The sequence below is a fragment of the Hipposideros armiger genome, unplaced genomic scaffold (assembly GCF_001890085.2).
Source record: "Hipposideros armiger isolate ML-2016 unplaced genomic scaffold, ASM189008v1 scaffold_918, whole genome shotgun sequence".
Classification (NCBI taxonomy): Eukaryota; Metazoa; Chordata; class Mammalia; order Chiroptera; family Hipposideridae; genus Hipposideros; species Hipposideros armiger.
The window spans coordinates 597,011-616,142 of NW_017732268.1; the positions used below are offsets into that span (position 1 = coordinate 597,011).

Genomic DNA, 19,132 nt, shown 5'->3' on the forward strand with positions numbered 1-19,132 from the left:
AAAAAAAAAAAAAAAAAAGGTCATCCCTGAGAGGTTCTGGAGGAGATAAGGAAGGTCAAGTACATCAGGGGTGAAAGGATTCTCCCAACATACCCTTTTCCTAAGACACAAGCAGCAAGATTTTGCCCAGACTCAGGCTTTAAGACTTATCTTGATTTATACATGAAACCAAAGTCTCACTTTTTTTAACAGTACATCTCACTGGAAGTCAGTAGATAAAATAAAACAAGGATATAAGAAATATACTGCTAGCAACAAAACTAGCTCTGCCCAAGGACTTTCTGGGTATCCCCAGATGGGAACTAGAAACTACCTTATCCAAAATTAAGTCATCATTTAATTTCTTAGCACCAAAGAATAACGCCTCGGGTCCTAGAAATAATTGGAGAAGGGAGATACCAGCCTTAAAAGTTGTTCTTCAAATAACAAAAGCTTACTTCCAAAAGTGTTGAAACATGTTTAAACCATTTCTTTGTTTCATAGAGAAGTGTCACAGATACATTCCACATTATTCAGGGTTATAAAACAGGCTTTATGTCATAAAGTGATACCTTTCCTTAGAGCAAGATAAATATTATGAACATTGCAATAACCATAGTATGCAAATAGTTGCCTCCCTGAAATTGTTTAAGTAAAATTTTCATGCATGTGAATGAATGTATGTGTTTTACTGGGAAAAAGGCCTTATCTAAATTCTCAAAGGGGCCCAAGAAAGGGCCTGAAACTGGCTGAACTGAGACGGGAAGTAGCCTTTGCCTCAGGCCGACTAGCACCAGTGCTATGATGTTCTAGGCAGCGTTTTCCTCCTTGCTTCTTGCTTCTCTCTTTTCAGCTGTCACTTCTCAGCCACACTACTCGTATACCATTTTTGTTGTTTCTCTTTCTTCTCTAGCTGCTTTTCTTCCTCTCTTCTGGCTCACATGTCTGCCACTGCTCCTTCACTTCTGGTGTGAGGAGAGGTATAGCTTGTTTTTAAAAAAATGGTGCAAATTTCTTCTGATCGGTAGATCAGTCACATGTCTTCTAAACTGTAGTAATTATGGTCAGTTTCATTTATGCTCTGATCTTGGGCTCTTTCCAGTTACCTTTGGGTTTGGGGTGTTTTATGGAAAGTTGAGGAAGATAGATGTCTGATTTCTGGGGACATTACTGGAGCAAGCTTCCTGTAGATTTCAGTAAGCTGAACATGGATGTTAGACAGCAATGAACAGACACAGACACACACACACACACACACACACACACACACACACACACACACACATGCCACTTCTAATCAACGTACCATCTACAGACTTCTTTAAGAAAGTCGAGGCACTCTGTCTCTTTTCTAGTTTGTACTAGTATCTGAAATATTTGCATCCCTAGTCTGAGCTGGGATGTGCAAGAAATATTTACAGCTTGCTCAGCAGGGCATTTTCAATCATGTTCTATAAATGGCAGGCTGGTAAATGAGTCGTAAAGAAAGAATAAAGAAAATGTTACTGCTTCTCCTTTATTGGTACATTATGGCAACGTGTAGAAAGAAAAGAAGGGAAATGAGAGAGTCAGGCGAATCTCTGATTGCTGAAGAGTCCAACGTGCTTGGGTGCCACAGAACCGATAAGATGAAAAGTGGCAACTGCTGAGTGCTATGAGAAGAACCAAGTTTTAAAGCTGCTTTACCCCACAGCAAAAATTTGGATGCTGGCTCTCAAAATACCTAAATACACTGCTTTCATTTCCTACCTGTCATGGACACTGTTTTATAGTTTGGGGGTAGGGTTGGTTAGGATTTTACACAATTATAGATGACAGGGCCATGGAGGAAAGATCTATTTCCAAGAAGAGCTAGAAGTGGCAGACCCCAGATAATCTGAAAGTAACTGAATCCAAAAACATATAAGCATAAAGCCTGCACAGAAATGTCAGCTCTCCCAAAGTTGAAACAAAGATGAAAACATTCAAACAATAAAAAAATTAGCCATATGTATCCAACAAGCAAGTAATAAGATTAGCAAGTAGTGGGTAACTGAGAAAAGCCATAAACCCCCTCAGTTCTCCTCTCTGCACCGCAGTGATGCAGGTATCTGTGGGTACCCACACCTGCGGTCCAGGTGGATGTGCCTTTCCGATTTCTTACCTCGCTTCGGTCGTCGGTTGGGACGGGTGAAGGCCGTGCTTCTTCATCTAGTGGCTCAATCACTGTCACCTCTGCGAACTCCTCCACGGATTCTTGAAATTCAGGTAAGGACCTTCGTCCGTAACGCTTCCCACCTCTGACATATTTGGGCTGGGCTTCCAGTGAGCAGTCTGGGCAAGGAGAAAAGAGTTGAGGCCACATTACACGACAATCTCAGCCCTTAGCTGACACACACAGCCGTCAGATGCAGCCTCTTATACCAGCCCCAAAATAAACCACCACCATTTGCCAGTTGGGGTGGATGGATGTGGGTGTGTGTGAGCCACCAGGTCAGATGCAGAGCACAGCTTCTTTCTAATTCAGAATGACTGACAGCACCCAGAGTATATCTCTGCACAAAATGCAAGAAATACAATGCCAGCAGGGAGGGACCTGATTTAAAAATACAAAGCGAGGGATCATATGTTTTCTGTTTATTAAGCTGGTATTTTGCAGAGAAATGTAAAGGGAGAGGGACGATCATACCGACAGAGAGACACATTGGAGGAAATCTTGGAACATCATGATAAAACAAACACCACATCGGCACTGTGAAGTCAGTACTCACACCGATTAGTCTGAAACACACCCGCCGCGTACCTCAGTGACTCCTTTGTTAACCATCCCAATTTCTGATCTATCAGACAAGCAGGAAGGCAGAACAAAGAAACTGACACAGTGGCTCCTAATCAATTAATGACAGTTCATCGCTTATATGCAACCTGGCATCACAGCTCATTATAAAATTAAAAGCTGTGGAATAAAATAGAAAATGCGAAACTGCATTAAGAGATATGGTATATTATGTTTTCTTCTTCTTCATGAGCTCCAGTGTTGTACAAAATAAAAAGAATTGTGCATAAGGAGTCATCTCTTGACCTTAAAGAAAGACTTCAGCATTCTGACACAACATGTCGCAGGTTCAACAGTCACCACCACCACCATCACCACCGTTTCCACCACCACTAGCATCACCACCACCACACACTAACCTTTCTATAATGGATAGCTTTAAAGCAATAAAATAAATACTTCACTCTACGCAAATATCATCTTAGATACTGATTTTTTTAGTACTGTGCACAGAATTAGGAGAATAAAATATTTCATTGACATACAAAAGACTGGCAATGCTTTCCATCATCCACACAGAGTATCTCTCTGGAGAACATAATATGTGTTCTGTTTGAACATGACAGTTGTAACAAGATATGTCTGAACTCAGACATGTAGATTTTTAGATGAGGTATATCCACATACCAACAAAATGAGGGTGTAGTTGACTAGATAAGAACAAAACCCTTCCTTTATCATCACACAGGTTGGGGGTTAGCCATTACTCTGTAGTTTCCCTGGGAGGAGGGGTGACCCTATTTGACTAACTCTGCCACCCTCCCCTGATGGCCCTTCCTCTGGTATAAGCTCAGATTTCACAGATGTGGTCAGAAGCATCCTGAAAATGCTCCGCAAAGCTCAGAGTGAAGTATTTATGCTTGCTCTCTAATTTCTAGCGATATTTATATCCAGCTTTTTTAAAGTCCCAGCCAAGACATTATAGTAGGTCGAGCGATTCTCTTACAGGAAGCATTTAAGTATACAAAATTTATATTGAAAATCACATGCACATTTGAAGGTACCTTTTATCAGAAGAGAGTGTGTCAGCTTGTGAGTATTCAGGAGCGGCCCAGACACCCGAGCTACTTGTTGGCAGCTGACACCCACAGATGCTAGTCAGACAAGAGGCAATGCAGAACCATCCTTAATTTATGACATATTCTTAAATTTTACTGGCAGACAACAAGATACACCATTAGGGATGATGGGGGCTTGGAAAAGAGTAAAAGGAAAACTTATAACAGCAGAAAATGGAACACAGGATTTTCCCAGTGTGAGAACAGTCTTGGTCTGGAGATGGAAGTGGCAGAAGAGCTCTTAATGCATGCTGCACCTTTTCAAGGAAAAAAAGAAAGGAGTGGAACAAAGCAACCATCTTAAAAAACCCACTGTGATTTAATCCAAAAGCCACCTGTGGATGAAATGGTTCTCTAGCTATTTACCACTAAATACCCCATGCCGTGTAGGGAGCAGTGGTAGATTTGAAACAACTCTTTTTCTGAGCAATGGAAAGTAATAGATTGTGAACCATTAGGAACCCTGTGGGGTTTGGGTTGATTTGTTTACTTACTTATTTTTGCATTGCCAGGAACTTTTTAAAAAAATTTTATTTATTATATTTTATTATAACTAATTTTGAGCAAACTTTAAGTTAACATCCTTCACAGAATGTACACATGTGACAAGGTCAATCTCTAGAGACATTTATTAAACTGCATAACATTTTTGGAATAGAGATACTAAGCACACACAGGGAATAAATGGGATAATAAAGTTTCGTTATACTGAATTTCCCAAGCTATCCGTGAAACCCATAAAGAATTAGATTAATCATACCGATTAAAAACAAGTACTTCTTAAACTTACACACTCATCTATCCCTCTCCTCTGTAGAGTATCAGCATCATTTTACCTACATGATGAGAAGGGGGGGAAAGGTGGCAAAAGGAGGTGCCAAGAAAGCATACGTGGTCAACAGCCATTGTGGTGTTAACTATCTGAAAACTCCACAATTCTCCTTATCAATCTCAGCCAGGCTTTACGAGCCCACAGCAGCAGCCGTCCAGCAAGCAGGAGGGTTCAGCGGGGATTTTAAGACATTCTTACACACCCAAATTAAAGACAGCCTTACCCCTCTTCTTACCATGCTCAACAAGGCTTGCTCAACCGCAACCTGGGGCAGTTTATTTACTTTAGGAGTTCATCCAGATTTAACTTATATATTTCAGGGTTTCGTACTGGAACAATTTTATCTATGCCAGATAACATAGAGTCCTTTGATTTATTAAGAAATAAAATAGAACCATTAAAAGGGGGGGGGGGGTTAAGGGGAATAAGAGGTCCAAATTTCCAGGTGTAAAACAAATAAGTCACGGGGATGTAATGTACAGCATAGGGAATATAGTCAATAATATTGTGATAGCATAGTACAGTGTCAGATGGTTGCTGGACTTATCATGGTGATCACTTCTTTAGGTATACAGATGTTGAATAACTATGGTGTACTGCTGAAATTAATATATGTTAACCATATTTTAATAAAAATCTTAAAGAAAATAAAGTAAATCCTACATCTCCTATAGTGTAAGTAACTGCTGCAATCATGAGCTCCAAGGAAGGACAGAGGTGAAATGCCAGTGAAACAAAGAAAATATAAAGGACTGCTGTGCTTTCAGTGTTTTATTTCCTTGAACATATATTTATGATTCTACCTGGATTGTCAATCTTCTGGATAAGTTTCCCTTCTTTCCCATTTTCCATTTCTCCTATTTGTCATCACTACATAAAAATAAAAATGGGGTTTGAAGGAAAACAGACAATACTCCTGCCGAGAAAAGTCTTGGACCCCATCCCTGGAGATCTCATTATGAGTAAGTAGTAAGGTGACTTTGAGGCAGTCCTATCTGACCTAGTTTGGATGGTCTAGGCCTTATTCCATAAACCAAACACTTGGTTTGATTCAATTTCCTAAAGGCTGCAACTAACAGTGCAACTAATATAGCAGCAACTAACAGTCTCTGCAGAGCAGGTGGGCAAAAAAAGAAAAATCTAATCAGAGTTCAAAAGACAAAAACCAGAAAATCCATTCCTCCTGGCCTTAGATATCAAACAAATTCTGGGTGCTCAGACACCACATTCTTTACTCCATATCTCATCTGTCCCAAGAAGAGGAACTCCAGACCTGTGATAATGTTAACCTTCCAGAATCAGGATGAATCACCGTGCACATGTCTGACTTGTGACCAGAAAGAAAATTGAAATACACTGCCAGTGAGAATGACCACTCAGGGGATAAGCCAGCAGCCGGCAGGGAAAACTACTGACATGCACCCATCCCATCCGTGTCCCTTCCCTTCCCCAACTCTAACTGAGCAGTACTTTCTGGAACTGACTTCGGTCACCAGTGTGATGGAGACTGCCACTTGGAAAGCTGAGCTCTCCTGATGGCCTAAGGCAAAGCAGTGAGGACCCAAGAGGAAGCTGAAACAGTTACCAGAAAGCCTACACTATTCAATCAATGCTTTCTTTGCAAAAACACAAGCTTAAGACCTGGAAGGAAGGGGCATCCACAGCACATATGGGAAGTTTAAGGAGAATCTCAAAGAGGCACTCCAGCCTTGGGCTGATTCACTTAACTCATATTTATTGAATGCCTGCCATGGGCAAAGCATTATGTTGTACCTGTTCAGGGGTAAGATGAATATTTTATCATTTTTTGAATCAAATTTCCCTGTTCCTAAAAATGACCTGAGGACATTACCAGGATGGAGAAGAAAGCCCAGCTTTTATGGTGCTGATATTCTTATTTGGGATCACCGGCACAGCGCCTTGCTTTCTGCTTCTCCTCCTGCCCCACTCAGCCAGCCCAGGAACTCATTCCCTGGACAGCACCTCCTTCCCAAGGACTCATCAGCACAGGGGACCACCAGTCTGAGGCTCTCCAAACTACATTTCCTCCAAGCTCACAGAATTCCCAAAATCCATTTGAAAACAAGACAGAGTAAAAAATGAAGTGCATGCAAACCTCAGGACAAGCATCCCAGAAGCTTCTCTGGGGGAAAGGAAGCCATGCAGCAAGCGAGCATCACCAGCCCACCATCCATCCCCACAGCCTCGCCTGCTCCAACCCGCACCATTTCACTGGCATTACAGTTAGAGTGCAAACCCACACCTGATTCTATAAAAGGGAAAAGGGAGAGAAAGAATCAAAGGGGAGACAGACAGAGAGACAGAGAGAGACAGAGAGAGACAGAGAGAGAGAGAGAGAGAGAGAGAGAGAGAGAGAGAGGGCGAGAAGGAGACAGACAGACACTGACAGAGAACGAGATTGAGACCAAGAGAGAAGGGTGTAGAGACAGAAGATGGGCAGAGACCTAGAGGCTTGTGCTGGACTGGGGAAGGGTGCGGGGGAGACCAAGAGGTAAGAAAGAGTGGGGGTGAGGGCAAGGAGGAGAGAAGGGTAGAGGTGAGCTGGAGTGGTGGACAGAAAGGGGCAAGGAGGGGGATGTCCCAAGAAAGGGAGGGGGAAAAGAGAGGCGAAGCAAATGAACAACAACAACAAAAAGACATCAGGAGAGTCCTCCAACATGCCATTCCTTCTGCCTCCCAGTAAGCTCCCTGCCTTTGCAGGAGATGTCGGCAGGCAGGGTCATGGCCCCACATGTGTGTGGGTGCACACAGCTCTCCCAACACAGCTGCTTGAGGGCGCATGCCACAGTGCTCCCCAATTACTCCTCTCTCTTGATGCATGTGTCCAATTGGAGCTTTCAGGTCCTCCCTGGATGCAATGACAGAGTTTTAGGAGTCTACATCAGCCCCTACCAGTCTGAATGATGCATCTTGCTGGGACACAAAGGTAATGGGGGTGGCTCAGAACAGCCTTGCCTGGGAGGAAGTTTTCAAGGGGGAGGTTATCACCCCACAAGGGTGTGGAGGGAGGCAACCCCCAGGGCTGATAGGTCTGACTAAGCCCTAAAGCAGTTGAAGATCAGTCAAGAGGAAAAAGTCTTTGAGTTGATAATGATATGATTGTTTCTCCAGGCTTCTCCTGGGAGGAGCCGGCTCACCAGCAAGAGGCACCCACATGGGGGCCCCAGGGGAGCAAAGTCAGGGAGAGTCAGTCTCATAGCCCTCAATCCCAAAGCAAATTTCCTCGACCTCATTTTTTGCAGTGGGTAAGATTAGTGGCAAAAGCATAATGACATTATCCAGTCCATCATCTCAGAAACTAGAGCTGCCTCCATCTCATTCTTGCCCTCATTTTCCGTTAGCAATGGGCTGATGTGAGAGGGACACACCAATTCTCTAAGCCTCCCTGTAGAAAACCATCATCTTTATAGTCCCCATTTGGAAACTTTCTCATACACTGAAGTTCAAATCAACTTACAATATCAGCAGAACTCCCAAGTAAACCGTTTCGCATTATAAAAATTCTCACCAGCCCTATTTATTTAATTTTAAATAACATGAGTATATTTTTTGCATGTACACGTTTTTTAAAAACAGCCTTTTTACCCTTAGTAAAATCATCATAACAATAAGTATTCTTCTATAGCACAATTTAATAACTGCTTAATCTTTGATTACAAAAATACATCATAATTTGCCTAACACATTGTCAAATATTTATGCTTTATATATATATGTATGTGTGTGAATATATATACCCACATACACACACATATATATATTGCAGTGTTTTAAATGACTGTCTATATACACACATCTTTGTGTACACCCATAGTTATGTCTATTATTTCTATAAAATCTGAGAGTAACATTGATTAGCCAAAGGCATTTTTATAGTTTTGGTGCCTATTGTTTTATATAATTCCAGGGAGGTCCTATCTTTTTACCTGACCACCATTGGGTGTGAATGTTCCCAACTCCCCTTGACTTCCTGAACTGACTCCCCACTTTTGGTGGTGGTGCTGATAGTGGTAGTGGTTTTATTATGCTTTTCATTTAGGGAGAAATGTTCTGGTCCTCGCTGTCAACATCTCATAGATACCAAGGGAATAGGAGACTAAGTTCTTACTTATCTTACTCAACCAAAGAGAGGACAACAGAACATGCCTGTTGGGCCATCTGTATAATATCTCCTAAACATAGGCGTGCCTGGCCCATGGCCTCTGAATACAGCTGCAACAGAAACCTTCAATCACTGCAATGCAAGACCTAGTCAGGCGCTCTCGGACCCGCTTCAATGCACATTTGCTGAATGAATGAAAAGGTCCCTGTTTATTATACTTATAGCTTCTTCAAAAAATAAGGAAAATAATCAAAATTAGGGTGGTTTCTGGAGTTAGGAATGTTTATTACAAAAAACAAACAAACAAACAAACAAACAAAACCAATCATCTACACCAAAACCATGCCTCGTCTGATCTTTCTAATGATTTGGCTTTTCCAAACCTGAGTTTTCCCTCACCAGATAAACAAAGGAAAGCTATATCTTAACGCGAACCATATCAGAAAAAGAAAGGACTACCTGCATTATGCTAACATCGACTACAGAGTAGAAATCTAATGTAAGATGCATCCAATGAGGACAAACTCTCTTGAGAACAGATTCTGACAGCATGCTGATGTCAGGTAGCTTAGAGCTGGAGCCGGCATGGCTATTACGAAAATCCTACAATCCACGGCCATAGCACATTGAATAAATGACTAATAATTAAGCTGTTATCCTTCATTTATTCCAGGAAAGTAATTTAAAAATTAAATTGTACATGTAGATACGAGGGAGGTAGGCCACTGGCCATGTTATTCAGTTTAGAATTGACAAAGGATTCCCTACAACCCAAATCCATTTTTCTACCCTTATCTGAATTTCAGTATTTCTCATTGTATTGTTGTTATTGTCATTGTTGTGATTTTTGCTTTTTAAAGAAAACACTCTCTCCTAAGATGCTGAAAATAATCTAGTCCATACCCTCCAGTTTTAAAAATAAAGAAACTACCTCAGAGAAGTTATGAATGGCGGAACCCAAGCGTACAGAAATAATGAGTTACTTCCATCTCCTCTCAAATCCTATTATAACTTTGTTTTTGTATTATTTACACATAACTGCCTTTTATTAGGGGGAATGTGAGAGCTTGTCATATACTGGGCATTTGTCCCTAGGAAGCAAAACTTTATAGTGTCAATTTATGTTAGGTAAAAATTTTACAGAAACAGAAAGCTAAGTTCTTTCATAAAATTAGATAATGCCATTTCGATATTAGGACACAACACAATCAAATCTTGGAGCTGAATGGATTTTAAGTATTTTCCAGTACAACCACTTTTATATACTGGGTGACCCAAAACCACAGAGATTATTACATATAAGGCCACCCAATTAGAAAGATAGAGACAGTATTTCATAACTCAAGGCTCTTTCCACCATATCAAGCTGGCTTTTCTATATTATGGTCTTGTACAGCATCTGGAATTTTTAATGTATAAAAATCTTAGACATGATAAAATATCAGTTCAGGATCTATTCAGTTTCTAAGGCTATGCACTATGGCCTTCCTGTTTTCAGTCACCTTTCATAGTTTAAGGATAATCTTTTCTCTCAACGTCTAGTAGGTCCACTGATTTCAAAAGGCAAGACACAAATACCACAGCCTGGCCCCTTATAGAAGATAAATTGAGTACCGAACAGCCAAATGATGCTGAGGACACGGACCTCCCTGTCACTAATGATCAGGTGGAACTTGCTCTTATTCACCCCTTCCGGCTGCCTCTGGCCACTTGTCAGAATCTTCCTGGCCAGGCTGCACTGACTGAGCACTGGGTTGCCCCCAGCTCTCCATCTGAGGGTTAGCACCCTTAAACTACAGGCTCCTGGGGTCACATCCTTGGCCATATGGCGTCAGCATCCCCTCTGCCACTATCTGTGAGATTTCAAGTAAGCTCTGTCCTTCTTCAGGACTCAGTTTGCTCATGGGCAAAATGACAGAGTTCTCTCTAGCCAAATGAAGATATGGTCCATGACTTAAAAGATAGTTCTTTTCAGAAAGGGGAAGGAGGGGGTGAACTCGGGTGGCTTCTTGATATACTGTATTTGAGTCCTGACCCTTCTTCCTGTCTCTCACCAGCCACACCAATCAGCCTGTGGGGGTGGCGTCACATTTTAGAGCGGGTGGGAGAACATTTGAATGGAAAGAGCTGTGTGATCCCCAGGCACAACCGGAAGGGCCAGACAGAGATGGGCAAAAGATAGAAAAAGCAGAGGTGCTCAGGAACAAAGCTGGGCATGTGGGAGGGACGGCTGGCTCACTGCCTCCTGTGAGATAAAAACTCTTAAGGCACAGACTCAATCCTAGATTTTATCCTGCCAGACCAAACATCAGGGGAGTGACAAAAACGCTGGATGAAATGTTATCGATAAGTACGTTGCTGCTTCATTACATGGATTTGGAGCAGTTCTATAACAAAGGTTTGCTCCAGCCTGCCCAAAGGATGGAGCACAGAGTGAAACTATAAAAATCCCTTGTGTGTGTTGTCCTGGAAGACTTATCCAAATTATGGTTTTGGCCTGCACAGCAGCAAGGCACACACATAACTCTGAAACACCATCTGGACCCAGAATCATAAACGTTTTACTTCCTAGTTGTTACCAAGCTCAGCCAGCCATTGTCTATGTCCTCATCCCGTTATTTATGTCCCAACACTGCACAAATCTAGGGCTCACCCTTCACATCTGTGGTCACTATAAATCTCTATCTTTATTATGATAATTTTCTGGCACGTGACAGTACAGGTTTTGAAGAAACGGCAGCAAAAGAATCATGTGGACGAATGCCAGGGCTATGCCCTCCAAACCTGCACAAAAATACATTATTAGCCTACAGAAGAACACGGAACTTATGCTTGGTACCTATGCTCATTTAACGAAAATGTTACGGTAATGTCACCACAACTCTACTCAGGGCCCCAGCTCTTGCACTATTGTTATCAAGATGACAAACAACCTTACATAAGGAAAGATACCAATAAAATGTGAGACCCCGTAAGAACAAAAGTCCATGTTCCAGCAGTGGTCACCTACAGAAATTCTACTGTTAGGCTGGAAAATCTTGAGGAGGCCATAACCTCTTCCCAGGCGGCTCACTGTGGGCTTCCAGAGGGCCCTGGCAAGCATCAGAGTTGACAAGAACCTTCCTAGGGGTGGTCACCATATGCAAAAAGGGGGAGACTCGATCCAGAATCCAAAACAGTGAACACAGTGTTCACACATATGACACAAATCTGGAGCGTTTCAGAAGGTGCGATGAAGAACTGGATCACCAGTGAGGATAAGAAATGAGTTCCCATCTGTGCTTCATTTAAATGGGTCACATTGAATGACTCCTTGTGGTGACAAAATGTTAATGATTTTCCTCAGTCTCAAAAACTGGACTATATTTTTTATGTGCTTTTTAAAAAAAATCAGGTTCATTAAGGCATAATTTATATAGAGTAAATTTCACCCTTTTAGTGCACAATTTTATGGGTTGGAAAAACGCATAAAATCAGTAACTACCACCATAATCAAGACATTAAACAGTTTCATCACCCCCAAAATTTCCTCATGCCCCTTTATAGTCAATCCCTAACCTCAGCCCAATGTCCACTGATTTGATAAAATTGGACTGTATTATAATACAAATTTCAACACTCTTTAGACTTTCCCTTAAATATTTACCATATTTCATCGATTCTACCACATACACATACACACACACACACACACACACACACACACACACACACACACCTAGATTTGAACACTGCAATTAGGATGTCTTACAATCAATGGCATTTTACCACTATAACTGGCGACAATTTTTCTTCTTAGAGATACATAAAATAATGTGTTTCATAATCGATAGTGTCTTTAAAAAAAATCAATGAAGTATATTACAGTCATAACATTCATTGAATACTTACTATGTGTTAATCATTGCACTAGGCCCCGGAAATACAAAAAAAAAAAAAGTGAACCACATGGTCCTCAAGGAACTATTGCTTGAGAGGGGGAGATAAACAATTATAATGTGATGATGTCTATAGCAGAGGGTTATGCACTCAGTAGGACTAAATAAAATTATCTCTAGATAGGCCACCCTTCTTTTTTCAGGCGAAATTCTCAATTCATATCCTTCAATGTACACAAGAAATAAGAATGAAGGAAGTATCATTCAGTTTCACTCTGCTCATTCCAGGCGTGAGTTATTGCCATACCACCTGACGTATTGCCTAGGAACAATCCAATTATTCCTCCCATAATTCGCTGTTGTCGGAGGGAAGTCTCATTTTAGTGTTCAACAGCTGCAGGGCTTTTATGATAATAGCAAAAGACAAGTCCCTGAAAATAACTGCTCAATCTATGAAAGGCAGATGCACCAAATCTTTCATAGACATGCTTCAAGATCCCCAAATTCTTCCCTGCACAACTTCTAAAGGAGAATGTAGAGAAGACATGTTAAGTGTCCTTACCTGGTTCTTGAAAATGTTCTTCATTGGATAGAGTTCTAGACAAGATAAGTATTAACGCTTCTTTAAACTGGTCAAAATGCACCTAAAAATAAGCAATTAAAAATAAATTCAAAATAGTTTCTACAGTCTTAAGGAAACAAATCCATCTACATACAAGGTACCAGAGCCATTGTTAGCATCCTGAGAGCCTCAAAGCAGTAACTCATAACCTGCTTTTGTTCCCTTTTTTTCTTCATTTCTCTAAAGCACTAAAGGGAAAACGGGCTGGGTATTTTTGACACCCCAGCGTCATAAATACTAATATCAATATTTATTCAAACCTGAGGGGAAAAGCTATACAGCAAAACCTTCTTTACAAACTCAGAAAAAAAGATGTTTTGAACTCTTATTTTTCTGAACAAGACCAGAAGAAAAAGATGTTAGGTTAGATATTAGGAAAAACTTCCTAAGTAAATGATCCATTGTAATGATGTTCTAAATATGCTTTTATCTCTTAAGATAGTCTAGAACAGCGGTTCTCAACCTGTGGGTCGTGACCCCTTTGGGGGTCGAATGACCCTTTCACAGGGATCGCCTAAGACCATCAGAAAACAAAAAGATATTTACATTACGATTCATAACAGTAGCAAAATGACAGTTATAGAGTAGCAACGAAAATAATTTTATGGTTGGGGGTCACCACAACATGAGGAACTGTATTAAGGGGTCGCAGCATTAGGAAGGTTGAGAACTGCTGGTCTAGAAGGAGTAAGTTATCTTTTGAGGATGACTTGCATATAGTTTTGCCGAGGGCAGGCATATAATATTTATGTCCCAAGACCCCTATGATTCTATAAATAAGCAGAAATCAATAGCAAACATCAAGGATAAAAGGAGCTTGGAAAGCATTTTCCTGAATTCTTAAAAACACAGTTACCTTGACTGAATTTGGAAAGAACCTGAGTTTTCTTTAAATAAATAGTTAGAATTGGGATATCACTGGTTAAAGGGGTAAAATAGTTTTCTTTCTGGCCAAATATATTTTTCTATAACATAAATTTGTGTGATCTCACTGTGGGGCAGAAGGGAGAGAGGTATTTCTTCTCACCATTACTCTAGTTTGATAATGTGGCACCTATTTATACAGAAGCCCATATGTAAATACAAAGTTGGTAAATCTGTAATTTATACTCTTATGGGTCTCCTTGGACATCATTACAAGACATGGCCTAGAAGTTTAAATATATACAACAGATAAAAAACACTTTCAAATTAAATTTGGAAAAGCAACAAACCTCACGAGTTATCTAAACAATGGAGGAAAAAAGTCATATACTGTGTTACTCATGCAAATCAAAGGAGAGGAAGCCATCGAGATCCTGTCATAAAATTGTAGATACTTGCAACTGACAACACTCTCCCAAAGCATATGTGATTTCTCTACTATATTAGTTTTGATTGATTGGAATCAGATTCCAAAATCGTATTCCTTTAGCTCACGTAGACTAAAAAATCAGCATAACTTGCAGAGTCAGAGCAGAAACCTGTCAAGGGAGGCAGGGCATCTGCTGAAGGGCCAGGGCCACACAATCAATGAAAGGGCTAAAAGGTTGTAGAAATGGGTTTCACCAATGACAAACCACTGAGAAGGCTGGGGGGCGGGGGGAGGGCACGCAGGTCCTGCTGTGTCCCAGAGATCAGAGGTGGGCTTCAGGCACTGCGGCATCCCAGCTCCAGCTCCCAACCAGCCAGTCCACAGAAATCATATGCCCAGGGGCACATCATATACCCCTCAGGGGCACTTCCAGGCATTTCCTACTTCCTGCCAGAATCTGCCTCCCTCTCAGGGAGGGCCGCAGGAGGGTTAGGAGCACAGGTTGTGCGCTGGAGCCAGCTGGTTCCAGGTTCTGAGTGGCTCAGTCACTCATTTCCTTCTGTGAATTGACTAAATTACTAAACCTCTCTGAGCTTTGGTTTGCTCGTGTGTAAAAATGGGGCTATCTAACAACTAATATTTATGATTCATTCAACAAATATTTATTGAGCAGCTGCTATGCACCAGGCACTAATCCTAGGCCCTGGTAATACAGCAGTGAATGAGAGTGACAAAGATTCCTGCGGCCACGGAGCACAAATTCTCAGGCAATGTCACAGGGAGAGTGGCAGACACTGTGCTAACAGCACTGCATGTATTTTATGTTATTTATTAATAGCACTCCCCTCAGAACAGCATTGGGGAGACAAAATGAGAATTATGTAAAGTATGTAGAACTTCCTGGCACTTATTAGGTACTAAGCAAGTGGAAGTGAATACTACAACAAGGTATAGTAACACGGGTGACTGTTCCCATCACTTTTACAGAGAAACAGGGCCATGTTCTCAGGCAAAGCAACTGGCCAGGAGAGTAACCAAGCCAGCCAGCAGGAGTCGGGGCGGTGACGGCAGGGAGGCCCAGGTGCCTACCTTGCCCCCAGGACCTGTGTAGTTGCCCAGCATCGGAGGAACTGATCCAGTCCACTTTGTTAAGGGACCCCAACTCTGGGTGTCTCCTCGCTTAGGATATTAATGGAGACGACCCGAGTGAAACCTAAGTCTCTACTTGCCACAGTTAATGGGTTGAACAGAAAGAGGCTTCTGTTTCAAATGGGAGGCGCTTGTCTTCAGACTTTCCAATCTTTTATACTTGTCTCTGGGGGTCTCTACAGGGTCTTCTAAAGATATGTTTTGATAGAGGTCATTGGAAAGAGCCCTTCTGAGTTTCATCCTAACAGTTCAATTCAGGGAGTATAAGCCATGAAAATCATCCAGGGGTCTCTGTACCTCAGTTTTTACTCCCCCTAAAAAATGACAAAAACAGCTATAATCTGGATGTTAATTTTAATCAGCATCCAAGGTTTTATTTTTTTGTATTCAAGGGATACTTAGGCCTCATACAAACACACCAACTTCTGAAGACAGTTTATTATCCTCATTTATGTGGAGGCTGCTTTTCTCTCAACCTCAATGATCTAGAATACGGGAGACAATCGGGAAACAAGTGGTGTCCAAAGCTGAGGAAGGCACCCTGAAGAAGCCTACACACTCCTCATAGAAAACGCCGCAGAAGCAACTCAGGACCTATCTATTCTCACTGTACTTGATTTAGTATAAACTTCATCAGCCTGTTTCCCAACCCTCTACAGATTAGAAGCAGCAAACAAAAGAAAGGGGTGCTCCAGGGTAAGTGCAAGAAATAATACAGACATTGGGATTGAGGAAAAGACATTGACTATCCTCCCTCAAAGAAACATCAAGTATAATTTGTTTTGCACGTTAACAAACTATTTTCTAAAACTATCTAAACTACATAAAAAAGGCACATGCCCTCAAAAACCTGAAAGTTTGGGGTTATTTAGTGTTGGGGCAAGGATCTATGTGCTGCTAAGTAAATCCTGCGGGTATCACTTTCATAGAAGGGTAAGTGATAGGCCAAGAAGATTTAAATGATTAAGAACAACCTTGTAATGTTTAATATACTCTTTGGTAGGGCAAAACATTAATAAAAAAAATTTTAAATCCCCAATAGTTAACCTTTTTTTTTTAAACAAAAAAAAGTCTGCCACTAATTGGGATAAGAGATCCAGTTATTAGAAAATTTGATTAATGTGGGTCCTGGATAATACGAGATGAATGTGGTGTTAGTGTAGGTTCATTTTTTGCTGGGCATTTGGTCATTTGGCTCTCACAACACCTATGGGAACTGCTCAAGACAGGCATCCCGCCTTAGAACTGATGAGAGAGGCTCAGAGGAGGCCTGTGCCCAGTCCAGTGCCACATATCTTGAAGTGATGGGGTTACTTGGAGAACCCAGGCCTTCTAACTGAATACATTAAAGTCCGGTAACTCTGCCAGCCCCAGGCCAGCTCCACTCCTGGTCTAACCTCTCAGGGAAATCCCTCTGCTGCTCCAAGTCAAATCCTCTACTTTACACAAAGCCACTAGGCATAAAGCAGTATGCTGGGACTTCAGGGAATATAAGATCAAGGAGATATGTGACCAGTTAGCTCAGTTGGTTAGAGCAGCATGCTGATAACACCAAGGTTGCCAGTTCGATCCCCGCATGGGCCACTGTGAGCTGCGCCCTCCTTAAAACGGTCAACTCTGCCATTGTAGCATGAAAGCAATGTGTAACCAATGACCATGGCTGTTCCCCAGTGAAATTTAAAAAAAAAAAAAAAGAAATATGGTAGGTTGGTTAACAAAAAATAAATTCTTTTTTAAAAAAAGAATCCACTTTAAAAAAAAAAAAAAAGAAGAAGAAGAAGATATGTAACCTCTGCCCTCAAGAAATTTATCAGCTAGATTCTAGAGTGTGGGAGGGTAGAATGGGGAAGATAAGGAAGGGGAAAGTTTATTAGTAACCACAAGGTAGAATCTGTTAAGTATTCTGAGAGAGACAAAAACAAGCTGGTAGGGACCTACAAACAAGCATCTCCTACCGGGCCAGCAGGCAGGGAGATAGGGACATTTGGTGACATTTGACTTCTCCAAGATATTCACAGGCAGAGCTTAAAGATTTCCAAAATGGACATATAATGTATTACATCTGCCACATTTTAGAAGAAAAGGGTCTATAAAAGACTAAATATGATTATTAACTCAGAGGTTCTTTATAATCCAACAATGTCTATCTAGGTAACCCCTTCCTCCCTGACCAAAAAAAAAAAAAATCTAACACTCCCCCCAATAAAGCTGGCAAGCTGATCAAAACAATTGGAGCAGTGGGGGAAGGGCAAAAATGGGAAAAGGGGTCAATTATGTGGTAACAGATGGAAACTGGACTCTTGGTGGTGAGCATGCTACAGTGTACACACATCGTGAATTATAATGCTGTACACCTGAAACTTACATAATGTTATTAACCAACATTACCCCAATAAGAAAAATATTGGAGCAGCTTTAAGTCTTAAGTTGATCTTTATTTTCCTTCTTGCAAGGGCATATAGACAGTGGACCCTCCACTTCAAACAACAGTAAATTCCACACGCTTCAGAAAGAGTGCTCTAACAGAGGCAGGTGACTATTTTTCATCAATGCTCATGAATACTGATGTGGTGGAAAAGCCCCTATGGGCACAACGCAGAACCAAAATGTTAATAAGTGCCCTCTATTGTGAAGAAATGAGCATCTGTGGGCTCACTAAGTTCAGTAACTGGGATTTTTAAGTACCATTTTTTTTCCTCCAAGGGAGTTTTACTACTGTATTATGTTAAAATGTAGACATCTTCACAAATATACAATGCAATTAAATCTCACCAGGTAACAAGCTTCCCAGCTGTGCATACCCTGGCTGGTATCTCCTCATTTGAATAATAATTGCTGCCATTCATTTTATAAGACATTCCTATATCTTGTATGCCTCAAAGGGCAGTTTACAGCAATGGGAAAATTACATGACTGACTGAAAACACACATGACATTTAAGCTAAATTAACAGGAAGAATAGTCACGTCTGATTTTTTTTTGTCATGTGTCACCACTGCGTAATAGAAATTTACCTCATCACTTTTGCTCTCCAAATTTCATATGAATGCTTTTATTATACACACAATTTGCCTTTCTGAAAAAAGAATTTAAGCACACATAAGAAACAAATGCTATTTTAAACCACAAAAAAAAAACCCTGCAACAGGAAGTAGAATAAGGAACCTAACGTTGCATAAAATTATCTCGTGCAGTCTTGGAGATCAAATGCATACAGTTTCCATATGTGTGCAGGCAGCACTTCAAATAGACCCAAGATGAGAGAGCTCAAGCCAGCGTTCAACAAAGTGAGCTTGTTAAACAAGACAAAGGCCCTCATGATGACCATCACACTTAGGAGGTTTGTATCTAGTAATACAAAGAGAAATCGATGAGAGAACAT

At 41.0% G+C, this 19,132-nt stretch overlaps 1 protein-coding gene across 21 annotated transcripts in view; it reads right to left on the bottom strand.

The window, feature by feature from the left end:
• Positions 1–19,132, bottom strand: part of NIN (ninein) — a 132,617-nt gene that overhangs the window by 67,758 nt on the left and 45,727 nt on the right. For 15 of the 21 annotated variants that reach the window (XM_019630470.1, XM_019630477.1, XM_019630467.1 and 12 more), the window contains 3 exons: positions 13,248–13,329; positions 3,799–3,888; positions 2,123–2,292 (listed from right to left, as the gene is read on the bottom strand). In XM_019630470.1, coding sequence (XP_019486015.1) covers positions 2,123–2,292; positions 3,799–3,888; positions 13,248–13,329 — 342 coding nt within the window. The remainder of the gene's footprint in view (positions 1–2,122; positions 2,293–3,798; positions 3,889–13,247; positions 13,330–19,132) is intronic. The other 6 variants (XM_019630474.1, XM_019630487.1, XM_019630481.1 and 3 more) reach the window with 1 other exon arrangement.